At 40.9% G+C, this 23,623-nt stretch overlaps 1 protein-coding gene across 1 annotated transcript in view; it reads left to right on the top strand.

Annotated features, from left to right (window-relative positions):
• Nucleotides 1-23,623, top strand: part of ADGRG4 (adhesion G protein-coupled receptor G4) — a 70,673-nt gene that overhangs the window by 8,162 nt on the left and 38,888 nt on the right. The window contains 4 exon segments of the mRNA XM_019918982.2: nucleotides 5,727-6,341; nucleotides 20,726-21,184; nucleotides 21,187-21,346; nucleotides 21,565-23,622. Coding sequence (XP_019774541.2) covers nucleotides 5,727-6,341; nucleotides 20,726-21,184; nucleotides 21,187-21,346; nucleotides 21,565-23,622 — 3,292 coding nt within the window.

Below are 23,623 nucleotides of genomic sequence, written 5' to 3'. Positions count from 1 at the left end.
ATTAATGGAACAGAATTGAGAGTTCAGAAAGAAACCCATACATGTATGGTCAATTAATTTTCCACAAGGGTGCCAAGACCATTCAATGGGGAAAAATAATCTACTTAACAAATGGTGATGGGAAAACTGGGTACGTAAACATATATGCATGTATACATACAAATACATGTAAACACATGTAAAAGAATGAAGTTGGACCCCTACTTCACCCCATATATAAAAATTAACTCAACATGTATGAACAATCTAAATGTAAGAACTACAACTATAAAACTTTTAGAAGAAAGCATAGAGGTAAATCTTCATGACCTTGGATTTGACAGTAGATAGATTCTTAGAAATGACACCAAAAGAACAAGCAACAAAGGAAAAAACAGATAAATTGGACTTCATCAAAATTAAAAACTTTTGTGCATCAAAAGACACTATCAAGAAAGTTAAAAGACAGCCTACAGAAAGGGAGCTATATGCAGGTCCTATATCTCATAAGGTCCTAGTATCCAGAATACATAAAGACTGCTTACAACTCAACAATAAAAAGACAACCCAGTTAAAAATGGGCAAAGGGGGCTTCCCTGGTGGTGCAGTGGTTGAGAGTCCGCCTGCTAATGCAGGGGACATGGGTTCGTGCCCCGGTCCAGGAAGATCCCACATGCCGCAGAGCAGCTGGGCCCGTGAGCCATGGCTGCTGGGCCTGCGTGTCCGGAGCCTGTGCTCCGCAACGGGAGAGGCCACAACAGTGAGAGGCCTGCGTACCGCAAAAAAAAAAAAAAAAAAATGGGCAAAGGACTTGAATAGAAGATATGCAAATGATCAACAAGCACATGAAAAGATGCTCAATGTCATTAGTCATTAGAGAAATGCAAATCAAAAGCACAGTGAGATGTCACTCACACCCTCGAGGGTGGTTATAATACTAATATAAAAAAAAACAGAAAACAACAAGAGTTGGCAAGGAGGTAGAGAAGTTGGAACCCTCATATGTTGCTAGCGGGAATGTAAAATGGAGCAGCCACTGTGGAAAACAGGTCAGCTGTTACTCAATAAGTTAAGCATAGAATTACTATATGACCCACTCCTAGGTATATACACAAAAGAAATGAAAACATGTGTTCAAACAAAATGAATAACATGAATGTCCGTGGCAGCACTGTTCATAATAGCCAAAAGGTAGACACAACCCAAATATCCATTAATAGATGAATTAATTTTTAAAATGTGGTGTACCCATACGATGGAAATTATTCGGCCATATAAAGGAATGAAGTACTGGCGCATGCTACAACATGGATGAACGTTTAAGACACTACACTAAGTGAAATAAGCCAGACACAAAAAGCCACATTGTACGATTTCATTTATATGAAATGTCTAGAATAGGCAAATCCACAGAGACAAAAAGCAGCTTAGTGGTTTCCAGGGGCTGATGGGAGGGGCAGATGGGGAGTGACTGCTTAATTGGTACAGGGTTTCCTCTGGGGGTGATGAAAAGTTCTGGAACTAGATAATGGCGATGATTGTACACCATCGTAAATGTACTAAATGCCACTGAATTGTACACTTTAAAATGATTAAAATGGTGAATTTTATGTTACGTGTATCTTCTCGATACAAATACAATGATGCCTGGCACTCCTGGGGGCTGTAACATAGTCATTTAAATGGGGTTTATGATAAGGTTTTCCCAACAGGGAAAACACTTATGTCATAATGTTAAGTGAGGAAAGCAGGGTACCACATTTTTCATACAATATGATCTCAGCCACATAGAAACAAGCAAAACCCATGCACAGAACCAAACAGCAAAAGAAATATTGTAAAATGTTAATGGTGGTTGTCTCTGGGTGGTGGAACTCTGGCTGAGTTCGTTCTCATCTTTTTACTTTCTAATACTTTCCATTTTTTTCTTTTAAAAAGCGTGTACAGTATCACTTTTATAATGGAAAAAACACCTCTTTTTTTTTTAAAGTGGGGGAAACAATACATGTAATTTAAAACAAAAGGAAACAGAGGATAGAGGCGAAGAGACACAGAGGATGGCCAAATCAATTGCTTCAGGGGAGCAATCATGCAATTTGAACTTGAAAATTGCCAGGGAACAGATGGCAGCGTTCAAGCAGACATCTGCAATGGATAGTTAAATCATATGCAAAGACACAAGTGGCTTTTGAAGTGGGCCCTGGAGAGGCCCGCCAGAGAACACTGGTTGCCTGGCCAAACAGAAGGGCAAAGCTTCTGTCCCAACTCATCACAGCCCAGCCTCCTCCAAGCCCTGCTCAGGGCCTGGAGGCTGCAGCAAGGGCTCAGCGCAGACGTGCTTGCACGTGTGAGGGCGCAGAAGAGGTTGTGGAAGAAGAGGCCTCTAATAATAACAATGGCAAACACGGCAGCTGACATTTACACGGGGCTTCGCAGTTTATCAACTTTCTCACAAACGTGACCTAAACATTAGTTACTGCATCAGTTTGTTAGTTATTGCATCAGCTTTCATAACGTCCCTACTAGGTAGGTAATTATTACTCCCATCTTACCATGGAGGAATGAGGTTCAGAGAAGTGACGTGAGTTTAACATACATATAGTGCTCACTGTATGCCAGACGCTGTCTTAAAAGCTTTTACATGGGGGAGGGATAAATTAAGAGTTTGGGATTAACATGTACACACTACTATATACACATTACTATTATATATGTAAAATAGATAACCAACAAGGACCTACTGTATAGCACAGGGAACTATATTCAATATCATGTAAGAACCTATAACGGAAAAGAATCTGTAAAAGAATATACATATTATATATGTATATATATTATATATGTATATATAATATATATGTATATCCAAATCACTTTGCTGTGCACCCGAAACTAACACAACATTGTAAATCAACTATACTTCATGAAAAAAATTTTTTTTTAATTTTAAATGCTTTTACCTGCATTCATTTCCCATGTTCGCGCAGCTAGGAAGGGGCAGAACTGGGACTTGAATCTGGCCTTTTTGGATTCCACTACACCACACTTCTGCTCAGATCTAAGCAAGACTTACCTCTGTCTGCAGAACCTTAAGGGTGGCCACAAGTGGTTTCTATCTATCTGTCCTATGTATCTATGTATGTATCTATCTATCTACCTATCATCTATCCATCCTTATTTTTCTGATTATAAATGGAACACATTGTTTATTAAAAAAACGCAAATATTACTGAAATAACATAGAAAGTAAAAATCTCCCTAAATCTCAAACCTGAAGATACTCATTCTTATCTGGAGTGTATTCTTTCAGATTCTTTTCTAGTGTATGCCGGCACACACATTTTTCTCTTATTTTTGAAATAGGATAATACTATATCTATACTTATGTAACTCCCATTTCACATAATAGTAAACCTTGGAAATCTCTCCATGACTCTATACATCTACTTTGTTTGTTTTACTATTCCAGTGTATAGAGGTGACAATTAACTTCTTGAGACATAGAGATTTTTCAATTATTCTGAGCAGTTATTCCTCTAATTTATCTAAATTTTTTTTTTTTTTGTGGTACGCGGGCCTCTCACTGTTGTGGCCTCTCCCGTTGCGGAGCGCAGGCTCTGGACGCGCAGGCTCAGCAGCCATGGCTCACGGGCCCAGCTGCTCCACGGCATGTGGGATCTTCCCGGACCAGGGCACGAACCCATGTCCCCTGCATCGGCAGGCGGACTCTCAACCACTGCGCCACCAGGGAAGCCCACCAGCAGTGTTTTAAAGTGACTTGTTTCCCCACAGGCTGGTCAGTACTAGATATTCTCAATCTAAAGTGTTATCATCCTAAAAGGCAAAAAATGGTATCTTATTGTTGTTCTAACTTGTGTTTTAAAAATAGTGAGAGCCCATCTTTTTATATTTCTGATTTAGTTACTTGCTTGTTCATGTCCTTTGGCAACTGGTTTTATACTATCATACTGCAGAGAGCAGAGGCCCTTGTAGAGCATGTGAAATTATGATACATTCTCTTTTAAGGGACAAGTAAGCCCTGGAGATTTATGTTCACCATAATAACCATTCTTAAGTCTTGTATTTGACGTCATTTTGGAGGGCTGGACAGAAAAGCAATGTTAACCAACCATAATTGAGACTTGGGTTTCATAGCAATTATTGCCATGTGGGATTAGCTCTTGATTTATTAGCCACATGAAAGATGATGATACTATAATCACATAAGCCAAGGACAGAAAAGAGCACTTGCTCATCCACCATGAATGGTTCAGAAATAGCTCCCTGGCAGGTGGATGCTATGAGTTCTGGCGTATGGTTCTCTGTGTGTGTGTGTGTGTGTGTGTGTGTGTGTGTGCAGGCGAGTATGTGTAGGCAGACATGTATTTATTTGCTTTTGGAAGATATTCAGTGGAGGAATGGAGGGAGAGAATTCCGTAGGGCTAGGGAGTATCTAGAAGCTTTCATATGGGGACATCTTCCCAAAGCAGGGAAGTTGTCACTTCCTGCCAGCCTGTGTAGTGTGCTGTTACAGCTGTCAGTTCTAGAGTGGCGGTCCCAACATTACACCCCTGATTCAGAGAAAGGTTAACGTTCCATCCTGCCATAAAGCTCTTCTTGCTTTGTCTTGGGCTATGCTGGGAGTGGAATTAGGTTGATGTTCGGCAAGCCTCAGATATTTGCCTAGTGCCCCGGGTTGTGAGGTATGCGATGGTGATAGTATCATGATTCATTAATAGCTACCTATGAAACAAAGGGCATACTCCGTTTATACTTTCATAGATATTGCCAAATTGCCCGCCAAAAGACTGTACCAATGCGCATGTCCTTCAGCAACGTTTGAGAGCACACATCATGTCACTTAATCTTCAAACAATCTTGTAAGGACAGCAGGTAGGGGTGTTATTTGGCGTAGACTATAGTGGTGGCCCTGGGTTGTGCATTCATGCAACACTGTGGCCCTGAATTCCCATTTTACTGAAGCAAACGGTGAGGCATCTGGAGGTTAAGTCACTTGCTCAAAGCGACCCACCTGATGAGCGTCAGAGCTGGGATTCCAACCCAGGTTGCCTGACTGCAGAGCCAGCGGTAACCAGGTACGTGGCCATCTCGAGCCTCTTAAAGCTGCAGCCCCCTTAGTGAGGAAATGGAAGGGAGGAATCAGGATACACTCCGGGCAGCGCCCTTTCTCCCTTTCCTGAACGCAAACGGAAGCCCTGCAACTTCAGCGTTGTCCATCCTTCAGGCCCCTGTCAGTGCCTCAGTGAGAAGCCGTCTCCAGAGACAGAATAAATCAGGTAATTTGGCTCAGGAAAAGGCATTGGAGAAATAAACTGCTGTTGCACCGTGAATATAAGAAGGCAGTTAGGTAGATGGAAATAGTCATCTTCTGATTATATGAGTGAGGATTATGTGCAGCAAATTTTAAGTCCAAGCTACCTTTTCCTTGGTCTCCCCCCAACCCCACTTCTATCCGCCCCCTCAAAGTGTTCAGTTGGTGTGTGCTCTGGGAACACTAATCTAACTTTTCTTATTAGCCCAGGCAAAATATAATTAGGAAGAAGCTCTTCTGCCAAAGTCAAGTCACATGCTAACGTCAAATAGAGATGATTTTTGTATATCAACTATTTTGGCTTACTTGCACCGGTATTGACTCATAATAGTATTGTATAATCTGGATTTGGCTCTACGGCTAAAAAAGATGTTAAAATTGATTTTTTTTTTTTCCCTTCCCCAAATGTGGACAGATGCACTTTCACTAAAAGGAAAAAGGTTGGATTTTTATGGCGGAGCTGACACATATGTAAGCCTGACCAACACCATTCCTGAACTCAGTCGATTCACAGTATGCATTGACCTGCGATTTGTGGGTGCCAGATCAAGTGACTGGATGGCCTTCTCCTATATTACTAAAACTACTCTCCTGGGTAGAGGAGACATAGACCTTGGACTCGCAGGAGACCATCAGCAGCTAATTGTGTACAACTTGGGCAAGACCTTTTACATCCGTTACCACCTGACTCCATTTCAGTGGCACACAATATGCTTGATATGGGATGGTGTGAAAGGCAGATCAGAGCTCTTCCTGAGTAAAGAAAGGATACTGGTAATGACGGATCAGCCACAAAACCTGGCGCCTAATGGGACTCTGGTTCTAGGACATTTTCGCAAGAAAGTGGACGACCATGTTAAAGGCATGGTTCCTAGGTTCACCAGCAGCTTGTACTACTTTCAACTCTGGGACCACATCCTGGGAAATGAAGAGTTTATGAAGCGTTTGAGCGGAAACGTGGTTAGTTGGGAAGAAGATGTTTGGCTCATCAACAAGATCATTCCAACCGTTGACATGAGAGTGCGCTGCGGTGAGAAACTGATGAATTGTCTTCCTTAGCAAGGGTAGTGGTGGTGCAGAACTCTTCTGCTCGCTACTATAAATAACCCACTCCTAGGCCCAGGCTCTGTCTTCCTCAGAGGGGCCCAAGGTTGCCACAGTTTTGTCATCTACTTTTTAACGTAGAGCAAATAGTACTTTTTGTCTTGTATTTTGATATGATTTCAAACTTACAGAAAAATTGCAAGAATAGGACAAAAATTTTCTATATATTCTCTACCCAGCTTCACTGTTACATTTTCCTCCTATGTTTTATCATTCTCCCTCTCTCTCTGTCCCCTTCTCTTTCCCCACTCCATACACCCTCTCTCTCTCTCTCTCTCTCTCTCTCTCTCTCTCTCTCACACACACACACACACACACACACACACACACTCACAAATTGTTTCTTAATAATTTAAGATTAAGTTGCAGACATAGGGCCTCATTTCCCCTAAATATCTCAGTGTGTAATTTCCTGAGAATAAGGACATTCTCTTACATAACCACAGTACAGTTGTCAAAATCAGGAAATTTAACATTGATATGGTACTAATATCTAATTCATAGTCCATATTCAAATTTAGCCAATTGTACTAATCATTTCTCTTATAGTTATATTTTACTTGGTCCAGGATCCAATTCAGGATCATACATTGCCTTTAGTTATGGTGTCTCTTTAGATTCTAATCTGGAACAGACCCTTAGTTTTTCCCTGTCTTTCATGATGCCAATTTGTCTCAATACTGGTGACGGTAACTTTGATCTCTTGATGCTAATGATGATAGTTAGATTTCCCCACTGCAAAGTTACTCTTTTTCCATTATAATTGAGTAATTTCGTGAGAGATATTAGGAGGCTATATCAATATCCTGTTCTTATCAAACTTTCACCCAGTAGTTTTATATCTATCGACGATTCTTGCCTCAATCACTTATTACTATGATGATTGCCAAATGACGATTTTTAGAACTCCATCATTTTTCTACATTTATTAGTTAGTATTCTATTGTGAGGGAGAGTGTTCTCTTCTACATTTACTTATTTATTCCTTCAGTTGTTTATATGTTTATATCAGCATGAATTCATGCACTCTTCGTTTATTCAATGGGTTACAATCTGTTGCTGTCATTTATTTTATTGCTCAAATTGGCCCAGATTTGGCCAGTGGGAGTCCTTCAGTCTGGCTCTTGTGTCCTTTTGACACATTCCCATTATTTTTCAAGCACTTCCGTACTTTCTAGCACAACAAGATGTTACAGGCTCATCTTGTAGTCTTCCCACTCAGCCCAAGAATCAGCCATTTTACCAAAGAGCCCCAGTCCCTTTTAGTGGGGAATGATATTGATAAACCAATTCATTTTTCTTTTGAGAGCAATGACGTTGTGGGAGAACTGTTAGATGGAATTCTTGTAAGAAAACTGGGTTTTTGGAATTACACATGTATTTCCTTCCTTCTTTCCAGTTTTTAGGAGGAAATATAAGGTTGTTTTTCTCTGTCCAACCCCACTCTCCCGTCAAATCCAATCTTCTCCATCGTCAACAGCTGCAGTCCTGAAGCATGGGTAAAGTCACTGATAACAGCATCAAGATAGAATTTTTTCTCATTTCCTGAAATGTTCACTTATTCTTAGAGGAATAGTATTTACTGTTCTTATGGATTTGGGAGGGGGTAGCGAGGGAAGGGGGGCTAGATCCATGCCTAATAGGACTCCTGCAGACTATGGAGATAGGTTTTCACCAACGGTCTGGATGCTGTTTGAGTTAATGGCAGAGAGTTTCTGTGTTTCTTTGAGCTCAGACTAATGCAGAGGAACAGGAAAGCCATTCCTTTGAGCTACTACCTGAAGGCATTTGGTTTTTCTCCTTTCTGAAGGCTTGAAAATGAAAGAGAAAAGTCCTAGCTGGCTCTGATTACAAAAGCGAGCTAGTAGGTTAAGCCTGAACAGCTCACTCAAAGCAGTTTAAAGTAACTTTATCATTGATGGAAGGAACCAGAAGTATGGCTCTATTAAGTCCATGTGCTTAGCAGTGGTCTTTGAAAACCTAATCTGGCCAGTGAATTGCCATGGCCTTTCATACCACTTTGCTGGTAAATGACTAAATCTAACTGAAGTGATAAAGTGTTAGATGACCCTCATTTATTTTGCTCTTTTGTACACTTTTTAATGTACAATCTATCCTCTTGGTCTGATTAAGTCTTGGTGGGCATAATATACAAATAATCCAATACAACAAACAAGCCAAAGAAAACATAACCTAAAATGACAATCAGTAAAAGGAGTAGAAAATGTTATTTCTACTATTCAGGTTCCTTCAAATGTTCTTTCCAAACCTTAGACAGGGTTTCCTAACCTGAGGTCCAGAATGGCCTTGACAGGTGAGCAAAGCCCTTGAGATGGTACGCACCATTCTAAAAATGCAAGATGAATTTTTTCCTCCTGAGGACAGTCTATAGTCTTCATCATATTCTAAAATAATATAATCGCTGCCTTTTACTAGGTCCTTGCCGTGTGTCAGGCACGTTATGGATGAAGAAAGAAAGCCCCTGAGAGCTTAAATAAATTGCTTAAGGTCACCCATCAAATCAGTAGTGGAGCTGGGATTTGCACAAAGATCTGTCCTGTTGCAAAGCCCATTCTTTTCACCCCACACACCTTGCAGGACTGCCTCGAAGGAGTCTGTGGCCCCAAAACGGTCATGAGCCACTCTCTTAGAAGCTTCCTTTGAAGAGAATTGCTGGTGTTGTTAATCCACCTGGGGAAATTAAGCTACCAGCTATGGTCGCTGCCTGTTCACCCCTGAAGGAGCTGTAACACCATAGAATTTCTTCTACCTCCATCTTGCTGTCTGACATCTGGGGAAAATGAAGGCAGTTATCTGAATAGATAGGAGTGGTTACTACATGTCTAGCTTCAGCTTTTGCCTAATAAATTGCTATTTATGGTCCATAGAAGGATTATGACCTTTCAAAAATAAATTTTAATGAACACATGGCTAGGTTACAATTCTCAATAAATCTATTTACACATAAACTATATATGTGTATATTTATATATTCATGAGAACAGGGCTTTGGGGGAACATTTGCCGAAAACCATGAATGCTACCTGGGTTTAATAAACAAGTATTCACTGTAGTTGGAGATGTCTCAGGAGTATTTAAACAGTGCAGTGATAAATAATAATCATGGCAAAGGTGCTAGTCACTAGTAATTTAGTTTTGGAGTAGTTTTTAAGCCTTTTTTCTTTATTAAAAAAGTTACAAATGCAATAAATGATTGTGAATAAAACAAACTCAAACAATGCAAAAATACGTGAAGCATAAAGTAAAACCTACCCTGCGTCCTCTCCACAGAGGTGTCTATTTTTTTTTAGAATTTTTTTTCCTATGGATTTATAATGTGTGTGTGTATGCATGGGTGTGTATGGATGTGTATAGTTAAAAAAATAAAAATAATGTATGCATATGTACATATAGGTTTACAATTTGATTTATTTTAACTTAATATTATCATGGACACATCAGTAGGTTTATAACCAGCTCATCCCTTTTGGGGCTTCATATATCCATTTATAGATGTACTATAATTTATTGAACTAACTCACCACGGTTGAGCATTTAAATTGCTTCCAAATTTTTGCAGTTACAAGTAACGCTACAATGAATTTTCTTGTACACACATCTCCGTATACATGGGCTTGTAATTTCATAGGACACATTATTAAACGTACAATTTTAAGAGAAAAGGATATAAGCTTTTACAATTTAAGTTGGTTTACCTTTTTTGCTAGTTATTTTATTAAGTTAACTATTCATTAAAATTGATTTAGTTTTTACAGTAAAAGTAATAGACATGCATGGTTAAAATTCAAACAATGCATAAAGATATAAATTAAAAGTCTCCTTTCTCTTCAATCCCCTTACCCCAAGTGCTTCTCTCTAAAAGTAATGATTAAAAAGTTTTTATATATCCTTGCAGAAACAATTTAAAACTTGGGTTTGTGTGTAAATATTCTTTGTTTTTCTTTTTCTCAGTTGGGATCATCATCATAAGCATAGTCCTCTGTATCTTTTTTTTGCATTCGATAGTATATTTTGCAGATATTTCCATATCAGAAAGTATAGACCTACCTGACTATTTCTGGTGTAGGGGTTATGATAGAGCTATGCTATAATTTATTCAATGATCTTTCTTTGAAGGACTTTTAAGCTGTATCCAGGTTTTAGCTGTGACAAAAATCTAATGTATTTTTAAAAGGTATGGATGGTGACTGGAATTTCTTGATGTGATCATTAGGGACTGATGAGAAGCTAAAATTCCTCTCTAGGTAAATTGAGAGTAATTTCCTAATCTCAGCTCAGACACATGATCCAACAAAGGATTTGTTCTGATTTCCTAAAGGTATGTAGATTAAATCACTCTTAGTTAATGCATTTGAGAAATCCCTTCTTGGGAAAGAATGAAGTAACATGAATTGAGTCCATTCTGCAAAATCTACCCTGTATCAAAACATAGGGTCCCTGTGTGTGTGTAGCTATTGATTTGCTAAGATTTATTAATTAATCTAATGCTCCAGCTGCTTTGAATTACTTTATGAACTAACCATTCTTAAAATATGCAGAGATTGACTATATAGTTTATGTACTTTCTAAGGCCTTTGGCCCACTATTAAGCCTTCTATCCAGTTATCAGCTCTGATAGGAAAGGTTTCATTGTGATGGGCTCTTCTAGCTAAAAGGCAATTTGGTTTTGCCCCTGTACATCAGTTCTCTGTGCTATCCTCATTTTTCATCACGAAAGATAAGCAAGAGCTGTTTGTAGTTCATTCAAACCTCCTAATTGGTAGTCTCCTGCACAGGGTGACATTCGCCTATGGATTCAGAGATGGAAGCTTCTAGCCTGTCTCTCTCTCTATTGCAGGATTCATTTTTCATGTCCTTGCCTGGAAACTGAATACAGACAACATTTTGAAAACAATTTTTTTTTCTCATCATGTTAAAGATGCTCATTTCATATTTTTTCTACCCCACAGGCAGATGTGTCTGTGACAGTTTCTGGTCACCATTATCTCTCACAAATCTAATAAACACGCTCTGAATTATATTTCCAGAGGTCGTGATTGAAAGAAAAATCAGATGCAAAATGTGGGCTCGAAAAACGCGAAGATTTAATATGAGGTGATATACCCAAATCACAAGCAGAATTCGGTACCTTAGCAAATGTTCTACTTAATATTCTGTTGGCAGGTACATCCGCAACAAAATGCCTCATAAATATGCAGCTACTCTATACCTCTGTTCTCCAGCTCCCAATGATTACAATAATACAATTTGGTCTAAAGTGAAGGAGCAAATGGCAATTAAGCCCACAGGCCCCTGCGAATTAGCATGGATTATCACCGCTTTAAAATACAGAGACAGCAAAGCTCATGCAGATCACTTGTGCAAGTGATCACTTGTTCACAAATGGGAACAAGATGAATGCGGCAAAACATGTTTGTAAGCCCTTCAAAGATGGAGGCCAGACTCCGTGGCTTCTGTGGTCCCTGCAGTACAAATGGACATTCAGTTATCATTCAACTACCTGCACGGTGTGGGCTTTTGCATTTGCTTCTTTTAACTTGAATTTTTATTGAGATAACTGTAGATTCACATGCAGCTGAAGATCTCTTGTACACTTTGCCCAGTTTTCCCCAATTGTACCATTTTGCAAAACTATGGTATAGCAACCAGAATATTGACATGGATACAACCCACTGATCTTATTCAGATTTCTCTAGTTTTACTTGTACTCATTTGCGTGTGTGTGTGTGTGTGTGTGTGTGTATTGAGTTCTATACAGTTTGATCACCTGTGTAGGTTTACGTGTCCACCACCACAGTCAAGATACTGAATGGGGGCTTCCCTGGTGGCGCAGTGGTTGGGGGTCCGCCTGCCGATGCAGGGGACGCGGGTTCGTGCCCCGGTCGGGGAGGATCCCACATGCCGCGGAGCGGCTGGGCCCGTGAGCCATGGCCGCTGAGCCTGCACGGGCCGGAGCCTATGCTCCGCAACGGGAGAGGCCACAACAGTGAGAGGCCCGCGTACCGCAAAAAAAAAAAAAAAAAAAAAAAAAGATACTGAATGGTTTCAACACTGCAACCATCCATGGTGTTGCCCTGTTATAAACACGCCCACCTCCCTCCTTCCCTTTTCCCCCACTTCTGCTTCCCACATCCCTAACCCTTGACAACTACAACTAATCTGTCCCCTGTTTGTAAAATTTTGTCATTTAAAAAACGTTAATAAATGGAGTCATGAAATATGTAACCTTTAAGGATTGGCTTTTTTTTCCACTTAGCATCATTCTCCGGAGAGTCATCCAGGTTGTTGTATGTATCCATAGTTTGTTTCTTTCCATTGTAGAATAGGATTCTATGGCATGGATATATCACTGTTTGTCTAGCCATTCACCTCTTAAAAGGCATCTGGGCTGATTCTAATTTTTGCCTATTACAAAAAAAAAAAGCCTGCTATGAACATTTCTGTACAGGTTTCTGTGTGAGAATAAGTTTTCATTTCTCTGGGATAAATGCCCAAAAGTGTAATGGCTGGGCATTATGGTAGTTGCACATTTAGTTTTATATAAAACTGTCAGATTGTTTTTCAAAGTGGTTGTGTCATATTCTGTTCCACCAGCAAAGTATGAGTGGTCCAGTTTCTCTGCATCCTTGCCAGCATTGGGTGTTGTCACTATTTTTCAATGTTACCCATCCTGGTAAGTGTGTAGTGATTTTCATTGTGTTTTGTTTTTTTTTTTTTTTCGGTAGATGGGCCTCTCACTGTTGTGGCCTCTCCTGTTGCGGAGCACAGGCTCCGGACGCGCAGGCTCAGCGGCCATGGCTCACGGGCCCAGCCACTCCGCGGCATGTGGGATCTTCCCAGACCGGGGCACGAACCCGTGTCCCCTGCATCGGCAGGCGGACCCTCAACCACTGCGCCACCAGGGAAGCCCTTCATTGTGGTTTTAATTTGCATTTCCCTGATGCCTAATGATGTTGAATATCTTTTCCTGTGATTATTTGCCATCTGTATAACCTCTTCAGTGAACTATTCATGTCTTTTACCGATTTTTCTCTCTTTTTTATTGAAGTATAGTTAATTTACTATGATGTGTTAGTTTCAAGTGTACAGCAAAGTGATTCAGTTATACATGTATATATTCTTTTTCAGATTCTTTTCTATTATAGGTTATTACAAGATATTGAGTATAGTTCACTGTGCTATACAGTAGGTCTTTGTTGTTTGCCTGTTTTATATATAGTAGTGTGTGTATGTTAATCCCAAACTCCTAATTCATTGCACATTTTTTCATTGGATTTTTTATTTTTAATGTGGAGTCTTGAGAGTTCTTTATATATTCTAGTCCTTTGTTGGATATATGCTTTGCAAATATTTTCTCCTAATCTGTAGATTACTCTTTTATCCTTTTCACGTGGGCTTTCACCAAGCAAAAGCTTTTAGTTTGGGTGAAGTACAATTTATTGATTTTTCTTTTTGTGGATCATGCTTTTGGCATCAAGTCTAAGAACTCTTTGCTTGGTGTTAATTTGTATCCTCCAACCTTACTGAACTCACTTTTAAGTCCCAGGAGATTTTTTGTGTTTTAGGTTTTTTTAGGTTCCTTGAGATTTTCTACATGGACAATCACATAATCTGCAATGCCTTTTTTTTTTAACATCTTTATTGGAGTATAATGGTTTTGCAATGGTGTGTTAGTTTCTGCTTTATAACAAAGTGAATCAGTTATACATATACATATGTTCCCATATCTCTTCCCTCTTGCGTCTCCCTCCCTCCCACCCTCCCACCCTCCCTATCCCACCCCTCTAGGTGGTCACAAAGCACCGAGTTGATCTGCCTGTGCTATGCGGCTGCTTCCCACTAGCTAGCTATTTTACATTTGGTAGTGTATATATGTCCATGCCACTCTCTCACTTTGTCACAGCTTACCCTTCCCCCTCCCCATATCCTCAAGTCCATTCTCTAGTAGGTCTGTGTCTTTATTCCCGTCTTACCCCTAGGTTCTTCATGACATTGTTTTTTTCTTAAATTCCATATATATGTGTTAGCATACGGTATTTGTCTTTCTCTTTCTGACTTACTTCACTCCGTATGACAGACTCTAGGTCCATCCACCTCACTACAAATAACTCAATTTCGTTTCTTTTTATGGCTGAGTAATATTCCATTGTATATATGTGCCACATCTTCTTTATCCCTTCATCTGTTGGTGGACACTTAGGTTGCTTCCACGGATCTTTAATCCCTATGGATCCTGGTTAAAAAGCTACTGACATTTGATTGGATTACCTCTATTTGGGATGTGAGTGATTATTTAAGGAATATTGTTTCAGGGCATGGCTGTAATTGGGATCCACATTGGGTTTCAATGCCTAGGCTTGCAAGGGTGCCTTCATGTTTTGCTTTAGCATTGTGATTCTCTCTTCTAAAGTTTGTGTCTGACTATTTTAGGTGATAACTTTCTCTTGAGCAGTTCAGCGTTTGCAGAACTTGGCTTTTATTATCTAAATTTGCTAATTCTTGATTCTTTTAGGTAGAGTCTCTTCTTTCTCCAGGGTTTGTGATGATTCTGTGTAAATTGAGGGCATGCACTTATGGGTACTGGATAATTGAAGCACTAGCACACACTATCTTATTTCTTCTCTACATATGTCACCGGTGGAAATCTCATCTCAACACTGAACCTCTCTGGGCCTAATCTCTAAATGAGGGGATTGAATACAATCTCCAACACAGTGCTAAAATTCTGTGATTTAATTAAGGAAGATTTGAGTTTTTATTAATAAAGACTTTAGAGGAAAAACCTTGAGACAGTAACGTCTCTGGAAAAAAACCACTTTCATCTGAAAGATTCAATGGGAGGTTTGCTGAATTATACAAATCCAGGTTTTAAGTTAAGATGAAAGTTGCATTCATTCCTAGGAGATATCTGGTACTTAAAATGCCACCTGTTTGGCAATTTTGTTCAACTCATTTGTTTTTCTTTTTCTCAGTCTTATGCTTCTTTTTGAGATGCTTACAGGAAGTGTCAATAGCAATTAACGTCCATAGCTCAGCCCTCTCCAGATAAAAATATCACGCCTAACTCCCATCCTCCATGTTCTAAAAGAGTTTACTTGTTATGGATTTCTCTAACAGTGCTATTTGAATGCTGGATCAAAGAAGATTACTTAAGCTTTTGTGTTATGTAGTGTTTTATTGTCTTCCTAGAAAGTTAACGCAGCTCAATCATTAATCATTTGTAAAGGAATGGGAATTGTGAAATCTTCTCTCAACAATTAGTGCATTCATAGGGAGTGATTCAGGCCCTGGGATGCCACACTCCTCAAATGTGATATAAGTGACACTGTAACAGGTTTGCTAAGCCAGTTGGCTGTGGTAAAGCCATCTGCAAAAATGGGAACCAAGATCCTGACAATTCTCTTTTTACTTGCAGTTATGGAAAAATTTGAATGCAGAAGCTTGAAATAAATATTGTGCTGCTGAAATGTACCGGTTTCTTGATACTGCCTAATAGGATGTGAATCTCTGGTAATTGAAACAATGCTGTAAAATTAAGTAAAAAAGTACTTCTTATATCACTTTGAGTTTTTTTTTTATAAATGTGTGAACTTTTGTCTACTCATCTATACAGTTAGTTGCAGGTTTCTGATTGTCACTCATTCTACTTGCTAATGACCACAAAATCCCAAAGGATATCCCCCACACATCTCAGAATTTCTATATATGCAAATTAAAAGTAATTTTAATGCTCGAGACAGTGAAATAAGTTAGTAGATTGTCTACCACCATAATTATTCCTACATCATAGGTATTATGCTTCCCAGGTAGATAAATTCAAAATGCTAATTTCCCAATGGCAAATATGCATGATTTCATTTTGGGTGATTTGAACTGGTAAACAATTATGACTCAGTGTTGAATTTTACTATGCACCATTTTCACTTGGATGTTCCACCATCATTCCAAATTCCACTTATCCGAGCCTGAAGCAGGTGTTTTTCTTCCGAGTGAGGCTGCCCTCCCAATTTTCCTATTTCTATGAATATCGCCACTGTTCTCCAAGTAGCCCAAAAGCAAAAGTCAAGTTCTCTGACATTTCTCTGTCTTCATCTCTTAAACCTCTTCACTAACATAAACTGTCATGTCAATTCTTCCTTTCCAATAGCTGTAGGATTAGGGTTCCCCACACTACTCTCATCTCATTCCAAGCCTTCATCATTTCCACTTGTTCAGTTAGCCTGCAAATATTTATTGGACATCTACCACATGCCAGGCCCTGTACTAGGCACTGGGGATGTAATGGTGAGTGAGCAAAGAAAGATGAAGGCCCTACCCATAAAGTGTAGTGAGGAAGACAGGTATTAATAAGCACACACACATGAAAAACTGCATCTGTGACAAGTACTATGAAGAAGAGATATGAGGGTTGTCATAAGAGGTATGTCATAAGAGCCTAGAATAGATTGGTTTGACCTAGTTATGGAGGCAAAGGAAGGCAGTCTTCCCTGAAAAAGTGATGCATGCGCGAGATCTGGAGGAAGAATAGAAGTTAATCAGATGAAGAAGGGTGGGAAGATCATTCTAAGTAGAGGCAACAGGACATGCAGTAGTCTTGTGGTGGGAAAATAATGCCAAGTATTGCAGGACTAAAATGAGGCTGCCGGGCTGAAGCCCAGAAAACAAGGGAGAAACTTAGTACAAACTGAGGCTGGAGAGGCAGGTAGAGACCAAACCATGCATAGTTTTTTTAGGCTCTATTAAGAAATTTTTTTTTAATCCTATGAGTAATACAAGGCCACTAACGGGAGCTGAGTATGTGAAGGTGTGTGTGTATGTGTGAGAGACACGTGATCAAATCTGCATGTCAAAAAGATCATTCTGATTGCATTATGGAACAGATTGGAGGGGCCCCAAGAGTAGAGGCAGAATCTAGTTGGGAAGCTACTGTAGTAGTCCAGGTGAGAGACTGATGGTGGCTTGGTCAGAGTGGTAAGTGATAAAGGTGGGGATAAACAGGTGGAGTAAAGAGCTATTCAGCAGGTAAGATCCACAGGACAAGATTATGCATTGGCTATAGCAGGTGAGAGGAAATGAAGGAGACAGAGGGAGAGGGTTTTGGCTTACACAATTAAATGTATGATTCACTGTGGGAATACTGAAAGAGAACCTAGTTTGGAGAGAGTTCAAGTTGGGGCATATTGAGTTGAGGTGTTAATGAGATATCCAAGAGATGATGTCAAGTGAGCAATTAGTCATGTAAATGTGGAGCTCAGAATAGAGATCTGATCTAGAGATATAACTTGGAGATTCATCTGTGTATATGTGTAAGTTGGAATCCCAGATGTGAAGAAACTATAGAGGGACTTGCCTGGTGGCGCAGTGGGTAAGACTCTGTGCTCCCAATGCAGGGGGCCCAGGTTCGATCCCTGGTTGGGGAACTAGATGCCACATGCATGCTGCAACTAAGAGTTCGCACGCCACAACTAAGGAGCCCGCATGTGTCAACTAAGACCTGGTGCAGCCAAAATAATTAATTAATTAAAAAAAAGAAATTATAGAGTGAGAAGAAAAGAGGTGCTGGGACCAAGCCTTGGGGAACCCTGATATTTAATGGCCAGGTGAAATAGGATGTGTCTGCAAAGGTGATAGCCAGAAGGAGTGGCCAGAGAAGTAGGAGAAAAACCAAGAGTGCGTTATGTCATAGAAGTCAACTCAAAGAGTATCTTAAGAAGGAGGGAGTGGTCAACATTATCAAAAGCTGTTGAAAGGTCAAGTGAGATGAGGACTGAAAAAGTATCCATTGTATCTGTCTACATGGAGGCCATTGGTGGCCTTGGTGAGTGCTGTTCAGTTGAATGATGATGGCAGAAGCCAGATTACTGTGGGCTAAAGAATGGGTCAGGGGAGCATGAAGACAGCCAGTAGAGATCAATTTTCTTTAAAGAAGTTTGGGTGTGATGGGGAGCAGAGTGACAGGGCAGTACCTGCAGAAGGATGTGGATTTTTTAAAATCTTATTTATTTATTTTTGGCTGCTTTTGTTCTTTGTTGCTGTGCATGGCTTCCTCTATTTGTGGCGAGCGGGGGCTACTCTTCGTTGCGGTGTGCAGGCTTCTCACTGTGGTGGCTTCTCTTGTTGCAGAGCACGGGCTTCAGTAGTTGTGGCACATGGGCTCAGTAGTTGTGGCACACGGGCTTAGTTGCTCCACGGCATGTGGGAATCTTCCCGGGCCAGGGCTCGAACCCGTGCCCCCTGCATTGGCAGGCGGATTCTTAACCACTGCGCCACCAGGGAAGCCCGGGGTTTTTTATGTTTTATTGCAACAGACTGGAACATGTTTTAAATCAGGAAGGGGAAGGCTCCTTAGGGAAAGGAGGGATGACTGTTGGTGTCAGCTTTCTGAGACGGCAGCACAGCTAAGTTTCTACCTGATGACTTCCTTTGTTTTTTCCTATGAAATAAGAGGAAAAGGTTACTTGATAAACATGTGAGGGTAAAGTTTGAGAATGGGGAAGGTTTTCAGTAGTTATTGCAGAGAGTAGGAGCATAAATTGACCAGAGAAAAGTGGTAGGCTGGATGGGCAGTGTGAAAAGCTTATTTGAAGTTGGTGATCATGAATATATAGACATACTAATTTATCCTCCTGTGTGACTGTGCCCATCATTACATTAGAATGCAGGAAGAAAATATCGTGAAACTTCTGTTTGTATTTATTTTTATCATATTCTTTTTTGTGTGTGTGTGGTACACGGGCCTCTCACTGTTGTGGCCTCTCCCATTGTGGAGCACAGGCTCCGGACGCGCAGGCTCAGCGGCCATGTCTCACGGGCCCAGCCGCTCCGCGGCATGTGGGGTCTTCCCGGACCAGGGCACGAACCCGTGTCCCCTGCATCGCAGGCGGACTCTCAACCACTGCACCACCAGGGAAGCCCTATCATATTCTTTTGGCATATTTTGAGTATGTTTATAATGTACATAATGTAAATTTATTATACATATGTATACATTATTGGTAAATATATACACATAAATGGCATATGTTAAAGAAATTTTAATCTTGGGGTCCCAGATCAAAACATTTTCAGTTTATAGTACTGAGATGAATAATAGGTATTTGACAACAGTTAATCATTTTTTGAGCACTTCCTATATGCCAGGTGCTATGCTAAGTATTTTACATGCATTAACTCAATTCTCAAAACAATTTTTTAAGGTCGGTGTTATTATCTCACATTACAGAGGAGGAAATTGAAACACAGAGAGGTTAATTAACTAGTCCATGATTACATAATGAATAAATGAGGGAGCCAGGATTTAAAAATACATCTATTTGAATCCAAAGCTGGTCCTCCTTTTTTGGGAAGACTTTAACCACACAATCCAATTTCTGTAATAGATATAGGACCATTCAAGTCATCTATTTCTTCTTAAGCGAGTTTGACCACTTGTCTTTCAAGAAATTGGTTCATTTCCCAAAGTTAATCCTCTCACTCAGTGTGCTACTCTAGTATGCACCCCTCTTTTAGGAGTGCCTATATTTTTTTATGGAGACACGATGGAATGGATATCCTTCTACCTGTTACTTAACCAGGGCATTATGAGAACCATATATAGATTTTGGAAAGTAGAAAATCATCTTAAGAAAAACCAAGTAAAAAAAAAGAAAGAAGGAAGGAAGGAAGGAAAGAAAGAAAAAGAAAGAAATAAAAAAAGAAGGAAAGAAAGAAAGAAAGAAAGAAAGAAAGAAAGAAAGAAAGAAAGAAAGAAAGAAAGAAAGAAAGAAAGAAAGAAAGAGAAAGAAAGAAAGAAAAATCAAGTACAGTTGGCCCTTGAACAATGTGGAGATTAGGAATGTCAACCCTCCAGAGCAGGGAAAATCACGTTACAATTTTTTTGTTTTGGCTGCGCCCCGTGGCATGTGGGATCTTAATTCGAACCCTGCACCCCCTGCAGTGGAAGCGCAGAGACTTAACAACTGGACCACCAGTGAAGTCCCCCCATTACAACTTATAGTTGGCCCTCTGTATCTGTGGTTTCTCCATATCCGCTCTTCCACATCTGAGGATTCAGCCAACCGTGGATTGTGTAGTACTGTAGTATTTACTATTGAAAAAAAACTTGCGTATAAGTGGACCCACACAGTTCAAACCCTATAATTCAAGGGTCAGCTGTAATCACATGATTTGATTTATATCTGATACTTATCTCCTCTTAAAAATGTGAAAAACCATTATAGAGCTGTTTCTTAAATTGTCTCTGACTTCTAAAGTTGAATCCAAAGTGACACATGCTTTGTAATTTTTCAGTTGTTTCTGAAAATATAGCAATTCAGGAAACAACTACAACTCTTTCACAGCAAATAGATTTGACAACACCACTCCAAGTTACTGGACTAAAACCACAAAAGACGGTATATTCTTCTACCGTGGAGTCTAAAAGCATGCCTGTATTTGCAACTGATTATACAACCAGATCGTATTCCAATACAACATCTCCACCTCTGGAAACAATGACTGCACCAATTTTTAAAAAGACATCCATAGCTGAGACAGCTACATTCACAGCAGACATTTCGTCTACTCCAGCAGCCATTGCTCTGTCTACCAAGAGTACCTCCATAGGCCCTACTGCCAATTCCATGAAAATAAGTAAATCCCCATCTTCAGAGAGCACAAGGACAACAAAAATGGCTGAATCCATTGCTACTGAGACCTTTCATCCAACAGTAGCTACTAATTTTCTGTACACATCTGGATTTACCAAGAGTTAATTACATTCAAAACTTCAGTGACTGGATCTCAGTTGGCTGTTAGGAGGACAACATATTTATTCTCATCTATTGAGTCGACATCCATGTCTACAACATCTTGACCCAAATCCACAGGTATGGGGGCACTCCCTATCTCCACAGCTAGCCAGGAGTTTCTGTTTTTGTTTTTTTTGTGTGTGTGTGGTACGCAGGCCTCTCATTGTTGTGGCCTCTCCCATTGCGGAGCACAGGCTCCGGACGCGCAGGCTCAGCGGCCATGGCTCACGGGCCCAGCCGCTCCACGGCATGTGGGATCTTCCCGGACCGGGGCACGAACCCTCATCCCCTGCATTGGCAGGTGGGCTCTCAACCACTGCGCCACCAGGGAAGCCCTAGCCAGGAGTTTCTTGCATCTACAGATGCTGGAAGTGTACCTCAGTCCACGGTGGACCAGACTTCAGCTACAACTACTCACGTTGGGACTGCATCAGCACTGCCACCTGAGTCTGTGCTCCTCTCCACAGCTGTTCCAGTGGATTCTGTATTTCCTAGAAATCAGACGGCATCCACATTGGCAACAACTGATATGGAAATACCCTTTACAGTTTATTCAACTAGGTCTATTGAAATGACACCTGCGCTAAGAACAGTTGAAACAGAGCCGGCATTTACAAATTTCCAGGATGTCTCTTCACCCAGAGTGGAGGGCACAATATCTACCTCTGTGCCAAAAGAGGCCTCTTCCGTGGCCCTTTCTTTTAGGACATCCTCTCCATTCACCAGAGCTCAGAGTGTACAGACAGTTATTGATGCTGAGACTACACATGCAGCCTTGACTACTGGGATCACACTTGCACCTACAGTGGCTGGAACTATGCTTTACCCCACAATCACTGGGCCAGTATATACCCAGAATACACCCCCCGGTGGTGAAAACATGCTTTCTCTGATTTCCACTAGATCAGCTTCCACATCCAAGGTGTCTGAGTCTGGTCCCACATCAGTAACTGATGAAGGTAACCATCTATCCTCCACCAATGAGATCATTTGGACTTCCAGGCCAGAACAGACCCTGTTGACATCAGCATTCCATGGGAGTACTTCTAATACAGAGCATTCATCCACAACTGCTAATATTATCGTCCAACCAGAAGCATCCACAGAGAGTGAGGCCACTACCACCGCTGATGTTACTACCGACAGATATACAGCAGTTCTATGCAAATTGACATCTCCGTGGTTTGCTAATTTCTCCACAGTTTCTGGAGCCACATCTGTAACCAAACTGCCTGAGTGTAAACTTACCAGCTTACTACTAAAACCCACCTCTATGTCCACAGTAGCTGGAAATGAACTTCTTTCAACACCAAGGGAGACAGTTGTTCCACCAGTAGATAGAATATCTACCCTTGCTTATGTTGAACCAAATTTTTCTACTGAGGAGAGTGCTTCTGAGAACACACAAACAGAGACAAATGGTACAATTGCATCTGGAGAGACAATAGCCCCTGTTGCAGAGTCTGCAACAGCACAAAGATTCAGAACTGCTGTGACAAGGAAAGAAACCACTTCCCATTTTCTTAAGGGAAAATCGACTGTAGCAGTGACAACCGAGGTTTCTCCATTTGCAACGATACTGGAAGCAACAGATGAATCTGTTTCCCCACTTCCTGATATGGAGAAGCTGACTACCCAATTGGATAATACAACTGCAACTACTGAAGCGAGAGAAAGTTGGCTTTCTACAAAATCGGTGAAAACCACACCTAAGAATTCACCTCATGGAACTACAGAAATCTTTAATTCCACCCACATCTACACAGCACATTGGACTTCAGAGACTCTACCTGAGGGGAATCCAGCCCCATCTCCCACTTGTGGGAGCACAGAGACATTTTCTGAACCCCTGGGTGCTTCCACCACAAGAATACTGAGGATGAGTTTTGCCACTATCCCTACAGACAGGACGGCTATGTCCTTGACTGCTGGTGCCTTGTTTCCACAGCCTATAGCCACGCATTCCTCAGCAGCCCCTGTGCCTATTACCCTTGTGTTCTCACTGCCGGCTAATGTCTCTGCTGTCACCTCTATGGTGCTGTCTGAGGAGACTAAGGTTACCATGCCTGGGCCTTCTACATTGGCCAGGGCTTCCTCCACATCTCTGCCCTCAGATATCTCAACTCTGTCATCAGCTGCAGTGACCACAGCATCGATGCCGCCATTGGATCAGAGCACTTCCACAACCAGCGGTACCGTGCCTTCCCACAGAGACTCCATCCACACCACTTCAGAGGCCACAGGGATCTCTGTCAGGATGACACCCACGGCGGTTCCCTCTCTGGCAGAAACTCGAGTCCCCTCGCTGAGGCCTCCCACTCCTGTGGCAACTAAGGCCGAGACCACCATTCTGTCCCCGTCAGCTGACACAGTAACCCCTTCCACACCCACTCTACGG

This window comes from Tursiops truncatus, chromosome X, assembly GCF_011762595.2.
Source record: "Tursiops truncatus isolate mTurTru1 chromosome X, mTurTru1.mat.Y, whole genome shotgun sequence".
In the NCBI taxonomy this organism is placed as follows: domain Eukaryota; kingdom Metazoa; phylum Chordata; class Mammalia; order Artiodactyla; family Delphinidae; genus Tursiops; species Tursiops truncatus.
This window is presented reverse-complemented; position numbering and strand designations above follow the sequence as displayed.